Source organism: Mchenga conophoros, linkage group LG23, assembly GCF_057382185.1.
Source record: "Mchenga conophoros isolate Kocher_MC1m ecotype Shallow Benthic linkage group LG23, M_conophoros_male_GT1.1, whole genome shotgun sequence".
In the NCBI taxonomy this organism is placed as follows: domain Eukaryota; kingdom Metazoa; phylum Chordata; class Actinopteri; order Cichliformes; family Cichlidae; genus Mchenga; species Mchenga conophoros.
Genome location: NC_140547.1, coordinates 39,685,765 through 39,704,526, shown reverse-complemented (window position 1 = coordinate 39,704,526; position 18,762 = coordinate 39,685,765). Strand labels below are relative to the sequence as shown.

Here is an 18,762-nt window from a genome sequence, read left to right as displayed (position 1 = left end):
ACTTCTAGAAAAATAAAGAAGCAAACACTTCACCCGTTTTAAGTTGCTCAATGCTCAGACTCCTCTACATTTACATAAATACAGTGAGCTTCTCTTACGTCGATCTCCTCCCCTAGAAGCTGTCTTTGTACCACGCAAGAGAAAAAAAACTCCCTGAAATCTAATCCGAGAAGAGAAATTTGAAAATGTGCACCATGAACATTTTGTAAGGCCTCCAAATGCTTTCGATTTCTAATGTGAATGAAATGAATGGAATGCTGAAGGTCACAAAGAAACACTGTAATACAAATTCCTTCAGACTCCGTTTGAGCTCAAACCTCGGACATTTGACACTAACTCCGGGAGCTCCGAAGAAATCGGGCTACCAGGAGAAAAACACGGCACAGACTGGGTGTAACAGTGATATAAGATACTTTCATACTCCAAAGAGGTTCTTTCATAAAAGCACTGAGAGAGAACAGGGTCATAAGGGGAGCCAAGCAGTTTTTCTTACACTTTAAACATATCTGAGCTTTACAAGTAGTGTAAAATGGCTTCCTTGAACCTTTGTTTCAGTGTCAGTTTCAGTCAGACTCTGGATACAAGGACACACTATCTGTGCACTAATCTATCCTTTCAACTCACTGTACAGCTCTGACAGGGATACTCGAGTGTTTTCCATGCCGCATCTATGCAAAATCCAGCACAAACAACACAAAGTCCTTAACCTGTTTTCAGGTTTCACATAACATCGCATCATCGACCAAGCGCACGCAAACGCGCTTTCCTTAAGTGATCCTTTAACCGAGCAGACAGACAGATAAATGTAGAGACGGGCATTTTCAGCTGAACAAAAATGTTTCTGCTCAAGAGCAAAATGAGCTTTGATAGATACAAAAGCTCATAATGCAGACGAATTACCTGCAGCAGCAATATGATGCTGGTCGATGGACTCGGCTAATTAACCTCAGCAGCTGCTGGATGTAAAACCGCTGTGCTGAACTACAGACACGAATGTTTGCTGTGTGGATGCATAAGGACGCTTTCTACAAGACGTTAAAGCCTCTAAAGCATGGAAAAATAATCACTAGTCGGGCAGGCACTCAAACACATCCTTAGGATGGAAGAGGCAGACGGGCACTTTTAATGTGTCTGCATCTTCTTGATATCCGACCACCGGCACGAAATTCCACAATAATTCAGTACAAGCATTTGGAAACATCCAGTATCATTAAGGAGAGCGCAGGAAGGTGGGAGGTGTGTCCTGTAGCATTGTGTGTTTAAGTGTGCGTTTGCTCATTTGCATGCATTTAACTGCAAACTTTTTCTCTGCAGTTCTTTCCGCATCTGCGTATTTATGTTTTTTGTTTTTAGTGGGGAGGAGTCTGCACATCTAAAGTCAATCAATAGAACCACTAGAGAGAGAGTGTGTGTAGTGTCTTTGTGAGTCTATCTCTAAGTGTGTGTGCGTGCGCGCTTAGGGGACATCAAAATGTCTTTGAGGTGGAGGACTGTGCTGGAGATAAGGGCCAGATCTCACGGGGCACCAACAACTTCAACAACTTCGACAGATACAGGAGTGAGAGGCCCCCCCTCCCCCCCTCCCTCCCTCCCTCCCCAACTCTTTAAGTCTCTCTCTAATGCACAAATACAAGCAAGTGTTAGATGAAGACTGTAGAGTCTCTTCAAAGTGCACTTGTTATGCCAAGACTGCTGGGCCATTAATGAGGGCAAACTATTTTCGGAAGCAGCAACTTAGCTGTTTAAAGATGTGCGATGTGTTCGGCGCGCGCGTGTGTGCGCGTGAGTTTTATATCAAGGTCTAGGTGTTCGGGAGTTTAAGTGTGCGCAGCTCGCCTAGGTGTGAATATGCATCAGTCACTACAAAGCCCCCGCGCGTCTTTCTCACAGTGCTTTGCAGTAATGGGAAGGGAATAATCAGAATAACCAGAGGACAGAAAGGAGAGAACAGGCGAAAACATCATTTACGCAGAGCGAGTGACTTTCAAGGGGCCAGCTGGCTTTCTGTGTGTGTTTATTGATAAGATGTCCCTTGTGAGGCTCGGTCACATTGTGCCGGCTTCTGACCCCGCCGGCCGCAACAGGTAAACGGTCACTTAACACCCGGGGCGTGCCGACAAGCATGGACACACTTGCGCGTTTCCTCTGGGGCCCCGCTGTGGCTTGTGTGTCTGAGCGTGTGTGTGACTTCCTCTGGCATCACTGTGTCAACAAACCAGAGAGGAACAGGAAGGCCAGAGCTCGTGCTCCGGGTGTGTTTGTGTGTCTGTGGTGCAAAAAAAAAAAATCAAGATGAAGAGGATTTGCTCCTTTGAAAGGAAAAGAAAGGGAAAATGTCACAATGTAGGGATGAAGCAGAGACCACCAGAGAAAGCAAGTGATCAACAAAGAAGAGTGAAGGGACGTTGTGTGGATGCTGCGTTTTTGCGTATTCACGCTCTCTTACCAGCTCCCTAGGCAGGAACATGTCCTCCTGCCGAGCCACCACCAGAGACACGCTCTCTCCCTGCTTGGTGCTGCGCAGCATGGCCACCAGCTCCTCCTGGCTACGGCCTGTCATGTCTACTCCGTTTACCTACACACAAACACACACGAGACGGGGAAAAAAGGCAAACACACAAACAGGAGTAGATTAAAGCTTAGTGTATTATCCACTGGCAGTGCTCCACTAACACGTATCGAATGAAAGTAACAGAGGATCAGATGGAGATGCTTCTGTGTGTGGGCTGGTTCTCCAAAATGAAAATAAAACATATGTTCTTGTGTTTCTCTGCGATAGCTTGGCTATATCGGTCTAGCTTAGGGGTTCTCAAAATGTCATCTGTGACACACAGCCATGGGGTCCACAAAATAATTTGCTGTAAATCATAAACACTAGCTGTTTGATAAAATAAGTGTTTGGTTATCAGAAAAGCAGATTTTAAAAAATATGCTCTAATTAAAAGGAAACACTGCTCAAAAACATTAAAAGCATCAAGTCAGTTGAACTTGTGGGATATTGACCTGGTCAGTTAAGTAGCAGTTGGAGTCTGTTTATCAGTTTCAGCTGCTTTGGTGTTAATGAAACTAACAGCAGGTGCACTAAAGGGACAACAATGGGACGACCACTAAAACAGGAATGGTTTTTACAGTTAGAGGTCACTGACTTTTTTCCTTCTTCATCTTTTCTGACTGTTTTTTTTAACCTAGTTTTGCATTTGGCAGAGGTTACACAGGTATACCAACTCCTCCAGGATGGTGCATCAATATGTGCCATTGCCTGAAGGCTTGCCGTTTCTCCCAGCACAGGAGACAGATTTCAGGAGACAAACAGTTACTCTAGGAAAGCTGGACAGGGCCATAGAAGACCTTTAACCCATCATCAGGACCAGTGTTTGCTCCTTTGTGTAAGGAGGAACAGGATGAGCACTGCTAGAGCTACAAAATGACCTCGGATAGGATGCTGGTGTGAATGTCTCTGACCAAACAATCAGTATCAGGGACCAAAATATCCTAATGGGCCTTGCACTCACTGCCCGGCAACTGGCATTTTCCATAAGATACCAGAATTGGCAGGTGTGTTTTCCACAGGTGAGAGCAGGCTCACCCTGAGTACACGTTGCACACCGTGTGATCCAGAGAGTTAAACTTCCTGCTGATAACGACAGGTCTCGGCTCTACTTCGCACACATTGGATGATCTTCATAAAAACCTGTGTTTTACCTCCAGGATGCGGTCTCCTGGCTGTAGGCGTCCATCCTTCACTGCTGCACCTCGCGACAAAATGCTCTTCACCAAGATGGGCCCCGGCCCTTGGACAGATGAATCCCTTGTTACCACGGTGAAACCCAGACCCTCAGAGCCTGTGGGAAAGAGGCAACATGAGTCACACTGTGCACGGGGGATGTCTCTGCTCCTGAAAATGAGACTTAATTACAAATTTTATGACTTTTTAATTTCATTTTAATTGAATTTCCCTCTCATCATCCCAGTCTTTCACTTTTCTCCTTCTCCAAGTTTTCTCCCCTCTCTTCCTCTCCTGAACTCTGTCTGCAGTCTGCGTCTTCTCCCCATTAACTACTGTTTAAGTGCCTGTTTCCCTATGGGGGTTAGTTGCCTGGCTCAGCCTCTGAGCCCCCGGGAGCCGGCTTCTCTCCTAGCCGGATTAGACAGACTCTGTCTTTAATTTCACGTGTGAGCAGGCCGAACGGTGGCTGATGAAGGGAGGTAGAGGAAGAAGATGGAACGAAGGTGGAGGTGGAGGAAAAAAAAAAAAGAGTGACGAGCAGAGAAAAACCAGAGAGATATTATTCCCTTCTCTAGCTTTCTCCCCAGGGGTTGCGATGTGATTTCCACAAAGATTTTCCTTGTGCTTTTGAGCCTACATTTACTTTGTGTGTATTCATTTACAAGTGTGTGTGTGTGTTTTCTGAGCCCACACACACATGCATGAACCATCATCCCCCAGAGCCTCCGCCCTCTCCCTTTTTCACGGCCTCACAAGCCCCAAGCCATGAGTGAAATGTGCCACACTCTGTGTGTGTGTGTGTGTGTGTGTGTGTGTGTGTGTGTGTGTGTGTGTAGGGAGAGCAAAGCCGCCGTGGCATACTAAAGGCGGTGAGCGATGCTATCTGGTCTCCGAGCTAAGCCTCTGCCTGCCCTACATTAGCGCACCTAAACCTCACCGCCTGTCAATCACGGAGAGAAGGAGCCTGTTGCCGAGGGAGAGGGTGTTAGAAACCCCATAATATCCTCTGCTCTGATCTTGCATCAGGTGAAAGGGATAGACGGGGAAGCCAGGGAAGAAAAAAAAAATCTAACAAAAAGAGGGTGAAGAGAAATGGGGAAGAAAAGTGTGATGGAAAAACGAAGAAACTAACAATAAAACAGTCGTGAATGGGCGTTGAGCTGGAAAGTGTGAGGCCCAATTTCTTCTATTCTTTCATCTGGATGTCTTGCCTTTTTTTCTGGATACCACACGTGTGTGTGCATGTAGCCCAATTACAGCTATCTTTTCACTGCCCCGTAACACTACAGGTTGCTAGAACAGACCCTATTCACAGTCATAAGAACCCATTCCCATGCTATCAACACTTCAGCACTGAGGGATAAGAGATGAGGTGCCTGAGATGCCAGACTGAGTCAGTCTAGGTTTAAACCTACGGGCGTAACAACTAGACAGCTCTGAGTCATTATTGAGGAATTGGAAAAATGAAAAAAATCTTCATAGTGAAATATTAAAGCTAACCACAGTGGACGGCAATTTTATTGGAGTCTGAATGTGATAAAAATCAATCAATTGTGTCACTGGTGAGAACAACATCCAGGGCTAAGTGAGCCGCTTTGACTTTAACAAATCTGGAGAATAAAAGCTTTTTTTAAAAAAAAGCACGAGCAGTCAAGAGTCCTTAAAAGGAGAATGCAATGGCAAAATAAATGGGAAAACTCCAGTATTTTTGTACTGCACTTGTGAAGATGGAGGCCTCACAAATAATGAATAGTATCAATGTAGCAGAGCCTGAGAAATCCTGAACAAAAACACTGAGTCAGAGTCTTTCACAGGGGTCCAGTGGCTCTGAATCCACAATACAAAAGAAGCGGTCGTCAGTCAAGGATCCATCTTCCCATAGGCTGTTACCTCTCAACTTTGCTGCTACTGCTGATGGACTCGTTAGGTTGCTAACAGAGCTGTGGAAAGGCCATTTTAAGATAAGAAAACTTCAAGTCGCATGAAGTGCAACAGCTCAACATCAGTGAGGAGCAGAGAAACCGAGGGATTGCTGAATCGCTGTAGCTGTCTGAGACACTGCTGAGCTGTGGGTTCAACTTTGTTGAGAAATACATAGTTAACAGTCTGGTCCATAATTTGTTGGACAGAGATCATAATTTGCCTCTTTGCACCACCTGCAGCACCGTTTTTTATACACAGCTCACAATTTTTGGGCAAAGTCTAATCTGGCTGTAAAACCTCTTTATTCCCATTCATGAAGGCATCAGTTGAGCGTAGACCTCGACAATGATACGTGTTCTTGGTCTTGACTTGGTTAGATGATGATTTATTAATTTTTTTCACCATTTAAGTGTTGCTGAACTGACGTATTCGTCAGATAGCTGATTTAGTCAACTAAGATTTGGTTGTCTGGTTTATTTTGGTGTTTCAGCCCAAAGACGGGTGTTAAGTGACCTCACATACACAGACATCTGTTTAAACCTCATCCTTCAACTTCAGATTCACATTTGCTTCATTTGTCATGAAGTAGCAAAACAACAGGTCTCAGCTGGATATGAAACTACTTGTCAATTAAATGTCCAACTAATTTGAAGCTTCTGAAAACGGGGGCTGTGTATATAAAAGTTTATGTAATTCCTGCTCAGTTACTGCAAAATTATTTATAAAACCTCTTGAATTAAAGCTGAAAGTCTGCACTTCAATCAGATATTTACAATAAGGACCTAATTCAAATAATCAAGGAGTTGCTTATACACCATGGATTTGGAGAAACATAACATCCTTAGCTTAATTCAATTCAATGCATACAGCACTAATTGACAACAACAGTCACCTCAAAGGGCTTTATATTGCCTGGTAAAGAAAAAAACCCAACAAAATTGCACTTTGGCGACAGTAGGAAGGAAAAACTCCCTTTTAACAGGAAGAAACCTTAGAACCAGGCTCAGGGGGGGCGGCATCTGCCACGACCGGTTGGGGGTGATGGGGGAGAGAGAGAAAAAAAACTTAATGATGGAACATGATGATCATCAGTGAATACAACACATGTATATAAGAAATTTACCTTTCTTCAAGTCAATTTTCATCTTCTTGCCACCCTTCCTTCCTGTGAGGTTAGACATGTTGGCGGAAGCAGGACTCCTACTGGCCAGTGGACTCTCACTGCGGGGCCAAGTTGTCGGAGACGAGCTCGCAGCCCTGGCTGTGGACGTGGGAGACGCTCTCTCTAAAGAGCCGTACACAGACTGAACAGACTCCACCGGTTGTGAGTTTACCAGAGTTGGCTCTGGGGTCTTCGTGTGTGCGTCTGGTCGCCTCATATCTGTCCTGGTGTTCATTTTAGGTTCTGGTTTGGGTTCTGGCTTGGGTTCTGGCTTGGGGTCGGCTTTAGTGCGCGTCACCACTGGACTGCCTTTGGTAGACGAGTCTTTGCTGTCGCTGGTGAAAAGCTGACCTATGAAGCTTTTCTCATAGCGTGACTTGTTGGCTACAGGAAGAACCTCCACATGCACTGAAGGCAAGCCCATAGCTTGGCGGAACACTTCCTGAGACCTAGAGAGGGAGACAAGGATAATTTAGGAAAAGTAAAAAAAACAAGATGACAACTTTAATCGCTCTCTCTTTGCTTTGTGGAACATTACAAACCTGTAAACCAACAAAGGAGAACTCAAAAGTGAGGCTGAACACAGAAAGAAAGAGAACACAGAATTGGAAAGCAAAGAAGGAGAGGGTGAATGAGGCTTGTGCTTCACTAAAGGGCTGTATTATAGTTTGGATTAACAACAGTGACTCCTCCAGCTGGCTTGGGACACTGTGGTCCCTATCAGATGGTGAGACCTTGAAGCAGGATCCTATTCCAGCTTTAATACTTGTACTACTTGTACATACTATTGTTTGAGTACTTACGATTGGTTTTTTTTGTACTTTTTATATTTTACATTTATATTTATTATTGAAACTTGCACCAAGGGAGTGGCACTCCAATTTCGTTGTACTCTGTACAATGACAATAAAGGCTATTCTATTCTATTCTATTCTAATAGATCACTATCAGCCCCACATTCACACAAAACAGAGAACAGAGTGAGATGCAGTTAAATTGACCCATTCAGAAAGAGATATAGGACGGGGGAAAAAACCCCAGAAAGGACACGGACAGGAGTTTGAAGTGTGTGCGCTGAAAACATGAGAAGAAAAAAAAAATAGAATAATACAGAGACAAAAAAATACGCCATCGGTAGAGCAGATGTGGTGTGAGATAGGATAGAGCAGAGAATGTGAAGGATTTGTCTGGTTAATAAAGGAAGCAAAGTGAGTGACAGTTGGGGTATTTCTACAGCGTTATAGTGGTGACAGGATGAGTGGGAGTACACACACACACACACTTTTTTTTGCTTTTACGTTTTTAGCTCCTCATCACATCCCTGACACGCACACATATACACCACATGTCTTGGGTTGTGTCAGGATAAGCCGATCCGCCTCAGATCCAATTTGGATGATGTTAACAAATAAATTTCAAATCTTTTCGTCTTTTCCTAGCAACAAGGTTACAATCTTCTGCCAAATGGAATCACCTGGAACACTCATTTTTGCCATTTGAGCAAAAGAATAATCAGACAATCAGCAAAACCAAAGCGCATAAGGACGGATTAAGCAAACAGCAAACAAAAAACTCACAGGAGCCAGGTCCGGAAGAAGAAGAATGGAGAAAGAAAGGGAAACATAGACGAGGGGAAACAAATGGGAAAGGGGGAGTTGCTCTGTTCAGTAAGCTTTTAAGATCCTCCACAGTCTGGGTCCACGGTTTAATTACGTCTCCTTTAGCCCTGTGGATATTCTCAGAGGAGAGCTAAAGATAAGCAACATCAACAAACGCGAGCAACCATTGTCACCGTCTAAGCAAGTAATGCAATTCCCACCTGGTGGCAACCAACGTCTTCAAGGTGGCTAAAAACACATTTCTGGAGCAGCTGATGCAAATCCTTTAACTCTTTCCTCCAAAAAGACGACATCTGACGACCCCCCCATTACCACAGCAGAACATCTGCCTCTAGCTCACCTCAAGCATCCTCCTGTCACACCAACCCCTCTACATGTCCTCCTTCACTACATCCATGAATCTCCTCTGTGGTCTTCCTCTTTTCTCCCTGCCATCCAGCTCCATATTTAACATCCTTTGCTCACTATATTCACTCTCCCTCCTCTGCACATGTCCAAACCATTTCAACCTTGCTTCTCTCCATTTCCCATGTCTGTTAAAAGCTCAGCCATGACATTAAACATCCTCATGCGACCAGAACAGACGCACTGAGGGGGATATGAGCCCGCTAGGGTCGTCTTTTGGTGTCTGGCACCAGGATCTCATTGAGTTCTGTGAATGGATGCATGGGGGCTTGGACGTGTTGTGGCGCATCCCGCAGACACTCAACCTGAGCAGGCCATTACACGTTGAGCAGTGTTGCCTGTAAGATGTTAATCTGTTTATTTTATTAAGAACATATCCCCATGCATGAAACATAGGTTGCATGCTGAAACTATTAAGTAAATCTAATACACTGTACATGTTTCAGATCAAATATTAGCTTTGATTTTGGTTTCTGTGTTGAAAAACTGCACTCCCACACACACTGGCCTACTTACTGTGCAAAGGTCTTGTCCTGCAGTGGTGTATCATTGATTTGGACGATGCACTCGTCCTCCTTGAAGAGATTCTCCTTCTTGGACCGACTGTTTTCCTCGATGCCTTTAATGTGGAGGCCAAGGGGTCTTGCGACAAATACAGTATGGAGTCAATATGAAATCACGGAGATAAACACGCATGACTACATGGCAACATTCGAGTAACTTCTGCATTTTTATGAGTCAACATTGCCATCTGCCTTTCCTTGCGCCTGCCTGCTTGATTATGAGAGGATGTGAAGAAGAGAGCGTTTATGTGAGCTTACCGTCCATTGAGCGAGGAGCAGTATGGGACCACGTGTATACCCAGGGGCCCACGGTCACCAGGGAACTCGACTGTCCTCGTAAGACTACTGCCAAAAAATACACAAATCGGGGACATGAAATCCTGAAAACGCAGATACAGTAAAAAACAACAACAACAACAAAAAGCTACACACACTCAACCTTTCCATTTGCATTTTCCTCCAGGCTACACAGATAGGGATACAAATTAGCTTACAGGTAGCCCTGCCAAAAATCGGAATTATGTGTGTGTGTTTTTGTGTGTGGGGTGTGTGCGATTGAGGACGCAGGTGGCTACTTCACCCCTTATCTACCTGCCTCTCAACTACCCAATCTAGCCGGTGGACAAAAGAAGAGAGCAGGAGATAAAAGAAAGAGACAGATAGAGGAGCAGATACAGATGAAACAGAATGAGGTTCTCTAATAATCTCTGCAGAGCCTTGAACTGTGGCTTTTAGCCGCAGATAAACAAGGACAATACCACTAAAGATAAACAAGAAGAGGGCTGCTTTTGATATTGGCTAGAGGAGAGAGGGGGACCTGCACGCTACGAGAAGATCAGAGAACTCCATCTCTGTCTGCAGGTTTGTTCTTATAAACACAATTATGGATCGTGTCTTCACCAAATTAATACAGTACGGAATTAATATACTAGTGCGTGCAGATTAAAAGCATTCTTTAAGTTTAAAACTGCTTTTTTTTAAACTTATTTGTATGCTTTGGACTAATCTCGAGTATATCTGGTTCTTCTGGGCACCAGATTTGTTGCTGATGTGGACAAAAAGTTGTTATCTAGATGGGTTTAGAGTGGAAATTAAACTGTTGACCTTTTTGTTTGAAAGAGCAAAGCCTAAACACAGTGGAGGTTACCCACAATGATATTTTTAACATGTGGATGACAAGTGACAGGTCCTTATTTTTAAAGCAGTACTACTGCTGTGTGTCATGTTATTTTTGTCATTTCATTGTTGTGCATTGTGATGTGATGCAAACCTCACAGCACAGCAGTCTCGCTACCATCTTGTCAACCTTCCCTTTCACTCTTTGCTCCTATCCTTCAGTCACAAATCGCCCCAGACACTCGTCTCCACCCTGCCTGCGCTCCGTTCCTCACCTCTCTTGGGCACTCTCCATCGCTTTCAGGCATTTAAACTCATCTCCCTTCACCTTTCTTTCCATCTCCCTCTCATTCACACGTGTATTTTCTCTTACGTCTACAGAGTTTGATTCCTCTTCCCTCCAGAGCATACCTCCACCTCTCCAGGCTCCTGCTATAACTACAGATAACCCTGTCGTCTGTGAACATCACAGTCCAGGGAGACTCCTGCTGGACCTCATCTCTACATAGGATGGATGTGGTGTGCTTTCTTCTCACAAAAACGTGACCAGATTGTTTGTGAAAAATTACAAAATAAATTGCAGTTAAACACAGAGATCTAATTAATGGAAAGTTTTGAATATTTTATCCTCATGGCTCATCTAAGTGTGCAAATCTTCATTTCCTCCTAACTGCATACTCAAGTGTAGTTAAACAAGTCACTGAAACCTTAATTGCTACTAATGTGTGTAACTATAAACTGTAAACTATAAGTCCGTTTGGAAACCAAGTCTCTTAGTTTATTGTAACTAAATGGATTTAATTGATTGGTTCTTATGTAGTACTCTTCTGCTCCACACAAAGAGCTTCATGTCTCATTCGCCCACTCACACTCACATTCACACTCTGATGAACACATCCTGAGATGGAAGTATTTTTCCCGAGGATACTTTGGCAAACAGGAATTGAACCGCCAGCCCTCTGAATAATACAGTGAGCCACAAACACCCCATACCTCTTAAAAAGTTATGTGTACACGTAAAACCATGACTTCAGTCATCTGGAGAATGAAGCAAAGCCTAATATATTACATTACATTCATTAGGCGTGTGCCATTTGTCCACTGTGAGTCTGTGGATTCTGCCTCCACAGAAAGAAGTCGTCCAAACTTTACGAACGAGCAAATAAACATCTGTTTAGTTGTAAAGTAAAGGTACTTTTGACCCGACATCACTGGGTGAAAGCACAGCTGTGTTTTTAGCCTGTAGCAGGGGAAAGGGAGACTCTTTCATGTCCTTATTTCAAGGGATATTTTCATTTCAATTCAGTTTTATTTATATAACACCAAATTACAACAGCAGCCACCTCAAGGTGCTTTATATTGTAAGGTAAAGCCAATAATGGAGAGGAAACCCCAACAATCAGCCCCTATGAGCGAGCACAAAAGTGTGGAGGATAAACTCCCTTTTAACAGGAAGGAACCTCTGGCAGAGTCAGGCTCAGTGAGATGAGGCCATCTGGTCATCAGAACACAGCCTGGAACATAACGGCGAGTATGAAACCAGATGTGAGATGAAACAGGAGCCCAGGAAAGTGTTAAAACTCAAGGAGATCTGGAGGTAGAAGAAGTCTCCTTGTTCTTATATTATCCAAGATAATAATTCTGTCTTCCATCGTTTAGACTACAACAGAATCTGCATTTCTTTAAAAGTTTCCCACATAGCAAAAAAGTTACAAGGCAAAAAGTCACAAGTTTTTTAAAAGAAAAATTATGTGTGTGTGTGTGTGGGATTTGAAAGGAAACACAAGAACGAGTCTGAGAACAAAAGCACAGAAGTTCAAGTTTTATGTGCTTCACGCACGTACACAAGCCTAAGGACTAGCTGGGATCATTACAACGCACTCCTCCGTCACTGTCACCCTGCTCTCGTTAACCTCTGCCAGGGTCACACACATACTGTACACACACATCCAATTTGCATTCTTATTGCTACATCGCTCGCTCGCAAACACCATCAGTCACATTCCTCCAAATTGAAAATTCAGATACACATATGCATCGCATTTACATCTATTAGAGAACACAGTTACATCTAAATTACAGATGTGCACAAACCATGAATTACACAAATGCACGCATGCACACACGGCGTGAGAATTTACTTTCAGAGAGGGTACACAATGAGGCCAGGATTGTTTAGCATCATACAAACACACAGGTACAAAGCTAGTCCTGCATGATCTAAATGTATTCACGCGGTGTTGGGGGGGTTAACAAACAAACAAACAAACACACGCATACACACACACACACACACACACACACACACACACACACAGCTTTAGCCCATTTACATTCATATAAAAAACAAACGGTGGCACAAACAAGCTCATCAGAGGCAACAGTAGCTTGTTAGCGCTGCACGCTAATATGCAGAATAGCTCCGCTCACCCATTTTAGCATCCCACTGACACAAACACAAACAAACACAGTCATTCCACTGGGGAGGGGTGCGAGGGCTGGGACTGGAGGGGGGGGGGGAGCAGTGGGATGGATGAAAAGAGCAACGAGGAGTGAGACAGATGGAGCTCCCACTCTTGGTTGACTTCCTCTACGTCGACAGAGGCCGAGTGTCTAACACACTCGCAGCCGGGACTCCTGAAAATGTGCCCTCGCTCGCTCACCGTGGTGTCTTCAACTGCCAACCATCTGTTACCATGGCAAACTATCTGTGAGAGCCGTGCCTCCATTGTATCACGGGACTGTCAAGACACCACTGTACTGTAAAACGCTGAAGAATCACCATCTGTCATTCCAGCCAAGTCCTCCCTTCTGAGCGCCCGCGACTCTGAAAAGAGCCATTTTCTAATCGGGGTGATGGTGTAGGGGGGGGGGATCGATCTGCTGCTGCACAGGAATGTCACACAACCATCGGCTTTCCAGTCACGGCCTTCCTGGATGAGACAGGTGAAGGGGCTGTGGTGCAGGGTTTAATTGTTACCATGGTTACTGTGACTGACAGCCTCAGAGAAAGATGAAAAATGATGATATGACTCCCGTCGAGCCGGACGTCTGCAAGTGATGACTCCAAAAAACAAAAAAAGGCGGATGCTTCCACGGTGAGACGTCTATTCAAGCCTGAATACTGTACATTCACTCACCTGTACACACACTCACACACATTTGACTTTTACAGGTCAGCCAGCAGTGCTTGGCCAATCATGATCAGATTATCCCAGAATTATTACACCAAAACCACCAGAAGCCACGCCTCCATAAAGACACAAAACAACCATCATTAGCCAAAAAATACCAAAACCCGAGCAACAATAAGTGATGCATCCTGACCACTGTGTGACACAAAACATCTGCAAGGTACACAGACAGAGACACAAATAACCATAAATGATGTCTGCCCGCTTCATGGTTGTTTTGTGTCTTCAGGGAGTTTTTACATGTTTGTGCCGATCCTGGAAACTTGGTGCTGACTGACCCTCGGTGTGCTCTTGAGACAATGAGACAATATAACTCTCACCCTTAAATGTATGAAATAACTTTAAACGGCCTTTGCTGTCCACAGTGCTTACCAGATCATTGCGTGTCACCTAGTCAGACTTAATTAACCTAATTGTGAAAGCGCTGAACTCAGCCTAATTAACCCTGTCAGCTATCTCACTGCTAACACGGGAAACCAAACATCTTTAGAAATCTTCTTTCTTTTAATGATTGCCTAAATGCTACACCCTGTCATCACACCTGAGACAACAGATACGCTGGTTTCTGATACTAAATGGTGCCTCGGTGCTTGGTTGCTCTCAGGAATCGAAGGAGCGATCCTACCCGGATATACTCGATTACCTCAGACGTAACACGAGTTTAGCAATAATTCAGTTTTTGGAGGTTTTTGAGTTGGTTATAACTAAACCAGATATGCAGATTGCTGGGATGACCGGAGTGCACGGCACACAGGAAGAAGTTATAATCAAACTTAACTGAATTAATCATACTCAGTATGCTGACAGTGACATAAGCCAGTGTCTGACGCCACATTATCTACAGATAATGTGCTAAACACTGACAGTCTGATTAATCAAAAGTAAAATAAAGATATTAAGTATTAATTCAAAACATTATTAGTAGCCCTAGGTGTAACATTAATATCCCCAGCCTTCCTTTTCATCTAGACTCCAAGCACAGCTGTGCAACACTGCTGTAAACTGAGCTTGGGGCTATTTTTAGATCTAAAATCAGATCTGAAATCTGAAAAAGACTCTTTAATGAGCTTTTAATCTTGGCTTTTCATATTCCTCTGCAATATTATTAGTACCAGTGTATCTGCTAGAATAAATTTGAACTGTTATTTGCATTTATGCAATAATCCAGGCCCACACTCACTTCTGTTGCAGCCTAAACAGATGAACAACTGTCCCACCCACAACCTCATAATGGGTTACACACACACACACACACACACACACACACACACACACACACACACACACACACACACACACACGACTGTTTAATCCTGTCATAGTGTCGGGCTGTCAAACAAAGAAAAGAGTCGTAATCCTAGTCTCCATCCCTGTGCCACACCAAGCTACCTTTAAGAGTGACACCTGCACACACACACTTACCTGAAGTTAATCTTGCTCATCTTGGCAGGGGGGTCTTCTGCAAGTCGGTCCAGAGCTCCTTTCAGTACATTGCCGATTTCCTGTATTAGACATGAACAAACAAACAAAAAAAACATTAAGTCGTTGATAGCTGCAATGACAAATGAACAGTTTTTGACCTGTACGCGCGCTGAACAGCAGCCGGTCGGGGAACACGAGGAGGCCCGCCACCAATTAGTAAAACAATCTCACGCCGCCATCAATCACCTTTGGAGACAGTGAAGGGAGAATGACCACCGGACGCTGAGCTCTTACCACACGCCGCTGTCCTTCCTTCACTCTGTGTACATTTCTATCTATGTACTTCTCCCTGCCCTCCCTCCCCCTCCTTCATCCATCCCTGCCCTGTTTGTCGGGGCAAGCCTCTATTTTTAAGTCTACGAAGAAAAAACACAACAAAAAAAATCAACAACCCTGGGGCAAACGAATAAAAAGGAAGAGGGAGAGAGAGAAATGTGGGAGCAAAGAAAGAAAGCGACAGCGTCAAACTGTTGTGAGACGCTCAAACACACTCGAGGGGTGGGACTGAGAATTCGCCCCAGATCGGTAAAGACAAGAGGGGAGCAATTAGGTCCTTCTGCCTTGTCACTTTCATTGTGTCACCAGTACTAATGGCTGAAAAGCTCCCCGCCCACCAGCCCACTACTTAGCAACCCCACCACCACACCCAACTCCCCTATGGACCCTCTGTCACAGTACAGAATAAATATATGCTTTACATCTCACGCGCGCACGCGCTTCCTGCAGATATTACCTACACATACCGTCTCTGCAGAGCTGCAAACGTGGAAAAAAACATGATGTGTTTATGAATACAAACACATATGCTGCCTGCACAAATAGTGACCCACTTATCTGGGCTATGTGAGATTACCCCCCCACCTACAATGGAGCACATGTGTGCGGGGGCAGAAAAGATGAGCTGGAGGCTCCATTGTTGCTGTGCATCTTCCCGCAACGCCATTAGCTAACGCACACGCAACACATGCTTCTCCATCTTTGGTACATCCTCATCACAGAGTGAGGAATGGAGCCCTTGGGAATGCGAGGCTGGCAGGAGTGCAGGTGAACACGTGTAACGTGAACATGCGCGCTTAGCTGTACATCCCGTTTTAAAGGAACTGTACCATAAAAAGGAACTGCAGCACCACGCACACATTAGGTACAGTAGCATAAAATCCTCCCCGTGTGCCTGCGTCTCTTCTAAAATTACATACGTTATATAAGATAGGAGATGGAAGGGTACATAAACACACACATAAACCTGCATATATTTAATGCTTTAACATTAAGGGATCGCGCCAATCTCTGATTGGGAGCACTCAGGTTTAAGTGGTTGTAAAAACAGCAGAATCCCTGCTTTGCTCAGCCAATCAGCTTGCCCCTCTCGGTGTTTATATCTCAGCACACTTAAGAGGAACATTAGTGTCATTCCAGCCTCTCTAAGGAGAGTGAAAAGGCTGCAGTGTTTGGGTTTGCAATAGTAAAACTTTTAGAGATGAGATGTTTGTTATATTAGTGTACTTATGTAACGGATACCCATACTAACCCATGTGCTACTGGGCTATAAGGTCGTCTCCTTGTGCATGTCTGGACTGATCCCAGTGCAGTTGCCATTTTAACATCGCTCCCTGAAAGTCCCCTTCGGACCGACTGTATGCACTTTCTGTAACTTACAGATTTGTCCTGAGACAAAAACGATCTAGTTTTCACATGGAGGATCATTATGGGAGCTAGGTCTCCCAGTATGACTCAGAACAAACTGGACTTTTTCAAGTTCAAAGATGATGCATCAGATCAGGAGGTGTGTATGCTAAGGTTTGTAGTATATGAACCTTGAATTAGTTAAATGGGACATTTACTCACACTGCTGGATGCATAATGGCCAACTCTGAGTTCAGTATCTTGCCCAAAGGTACTGTGAGAAGCAGATTGGAGTAGCCAGGGATCAAACCACCAAAATTCCAATTGGAAAATGACCCGCTCTACCTCCTGAGCCGCCCTACTCCAAATTATCAAGGCATCTCAGGGAAGACGTTAGGCAGAAACTATCTGAACTGTGGTACGTGCGCCTGCCATTATGCTCATGGGCACGCACAACCTCCTTGCGACAAGAATAACGTGATGGTTGCTCAGTTATTGGACTGCAAATAGTTGCAATGATTAACTGGTTGCCCTGAATTTGAGCATGTGAAACATTCAAATTCTAAGTGACCACAATCACAAAATTGAACAAGGGGCCTCACGGGACCGTGTTCTGGCTCTGCAATCAGAGACAGACTGGCAAAGGTCTGCACATTTATAACCACAGACACAGACATGCCAGTATGTTGCAATCAATCTGAGTCAGTCTGTGGTGTTGACTATAACCCATGTGCAGCACATCTCTTTGCAGTAAGGGACTTGACTTGGTTGTATGCCTGTATAAAAGCAAGGTTGCTGAGTACCTATGTCGTTTTTCAGTTAAATTTCTGTCCTGCAGTAATTATGTCACTATGTGTGGAGGATATTCTGAATTTTTAAATCTATGAAGTTATGCTGGATTCTGAATAAAAGGAGTTAATTTGGATTCCTGCTTTAGGTGAACTTGTTTGTATGTAGAAGGCAACAGATTTGGGAAATTTCCCCAATTCACCACGAACACAATTCCCAGCTCAAACTGATGATCACTAACAGCAAACCAACTGCATCATTTTGCATCTTTTACTGTCATATTGACACCAAAGTCACTTTGAAGACGGCAACTAACTGCAAGTGGTTGCAGTCCTGGTCCCCATGAGTGAAGCAATTATTGTAAACAGTCACAGTAAGTTTGGTTGTGTTGCAGTCTTTAACCACTGTTTTCCCCATGCGTGACTGTAGCATAACATAATCTTCCCGCACCATGTGCACCACTTTCATCCTTTTAATATGCAAATGAAACATAAGCAACAGCACTGAAAGAGATCCAGCGGCGCATTAGGAGACACCCATGAAGGGGAGCTCATTTTAAAATCAGGTTTTTGAGTTGTAAAAGATTTTCATTGCACCTCACACTGATGACTTTAGTGTGATCAGCACTATTCGTTATTTTAACACTTATCTTTACCTTTTTTACACCAGTGTACAATAATGTCCCATCAGCAAACACTTTGTTTACTTCTGACTGATTAAAGTTCATATTCAGCTTCTTTCACTATTTTTAAAAGAATATTATATGAAGCCACAGTCCTTTTCCACAAGCATAAGATAATGAGCATTAAAACTCAAGTATTGTTTAGCTCTGATAACATCTAAACCCCCTCTGAGCTTACACATCCGATTGACACTTCAGCTTCTGTCTTAGCTTAAAAACGGACAGCGCCTTTTATCACTTATGGTTAAAGTGATACTTCCAACGCTTCAGCTTGTGCTTACTCTTTGTGCTATCACGTAAGCTCCTTTCAGCACCGTCTCTTCAGCTGCTATTGTCTGGGTATCCCATATGAATATATAATTTTTTTAAAAACCTGATGAAAATCAAAACTTTAAATGTTTCAGATGCTTCAAGTGCAGTTTTGACACTTGTTTTTCTTTAAGAAATCATTATGTAATCTAGTTTCCTCTCTGAGTG

The 18,762-nt window shown here is 43.8% G+C and overlaps 1 protein-coding gene across 3 annotated transcripts in view; it reads right to left on the bottom strand.

Moving 5' to 3' along the window:
- The window catches only part of pard3ba (par-3 family cell polarity regulator beta a), a 275,607-nt gene that overhangs the window by 131,005 nt on the left and 125,840 nt on the right, over nt 1–18,762 (bottom strand). For 2 of the 3 annotated variants that reach the window (XM_085266407.1, XM_085266405.1), the window contains exons 5-10: nt 15,132–15,211; nt 9,658–9,744; nt 9,353–9,478; nt 6,774–7,261; nt 3,703–3,842; nt 2,447–2,575 (exon numbers count right to left, since the gene is read on the bottom strand). In XM_085266407.1, coding sequence (XP_085122533.1) covers nt 2,447–2,575; nt 3,703–3,842; nt 6,774–7,261; nt 9,353–9,478; nt 9,658–9,744; nt 15,132–15,211 — 1,050 coding nt within the window. The remainder of the gene's footprint in view (nt 1–2,446; nt 2,576–3,702; nt 3,843–6,773; nt 7,262–9,352; nt 9,479–9,657; nt 9,745–15,131; nt 15,212–18,762) is intronic. The other variant, XM_085266406.1, reaches the window with a different exon arrangement.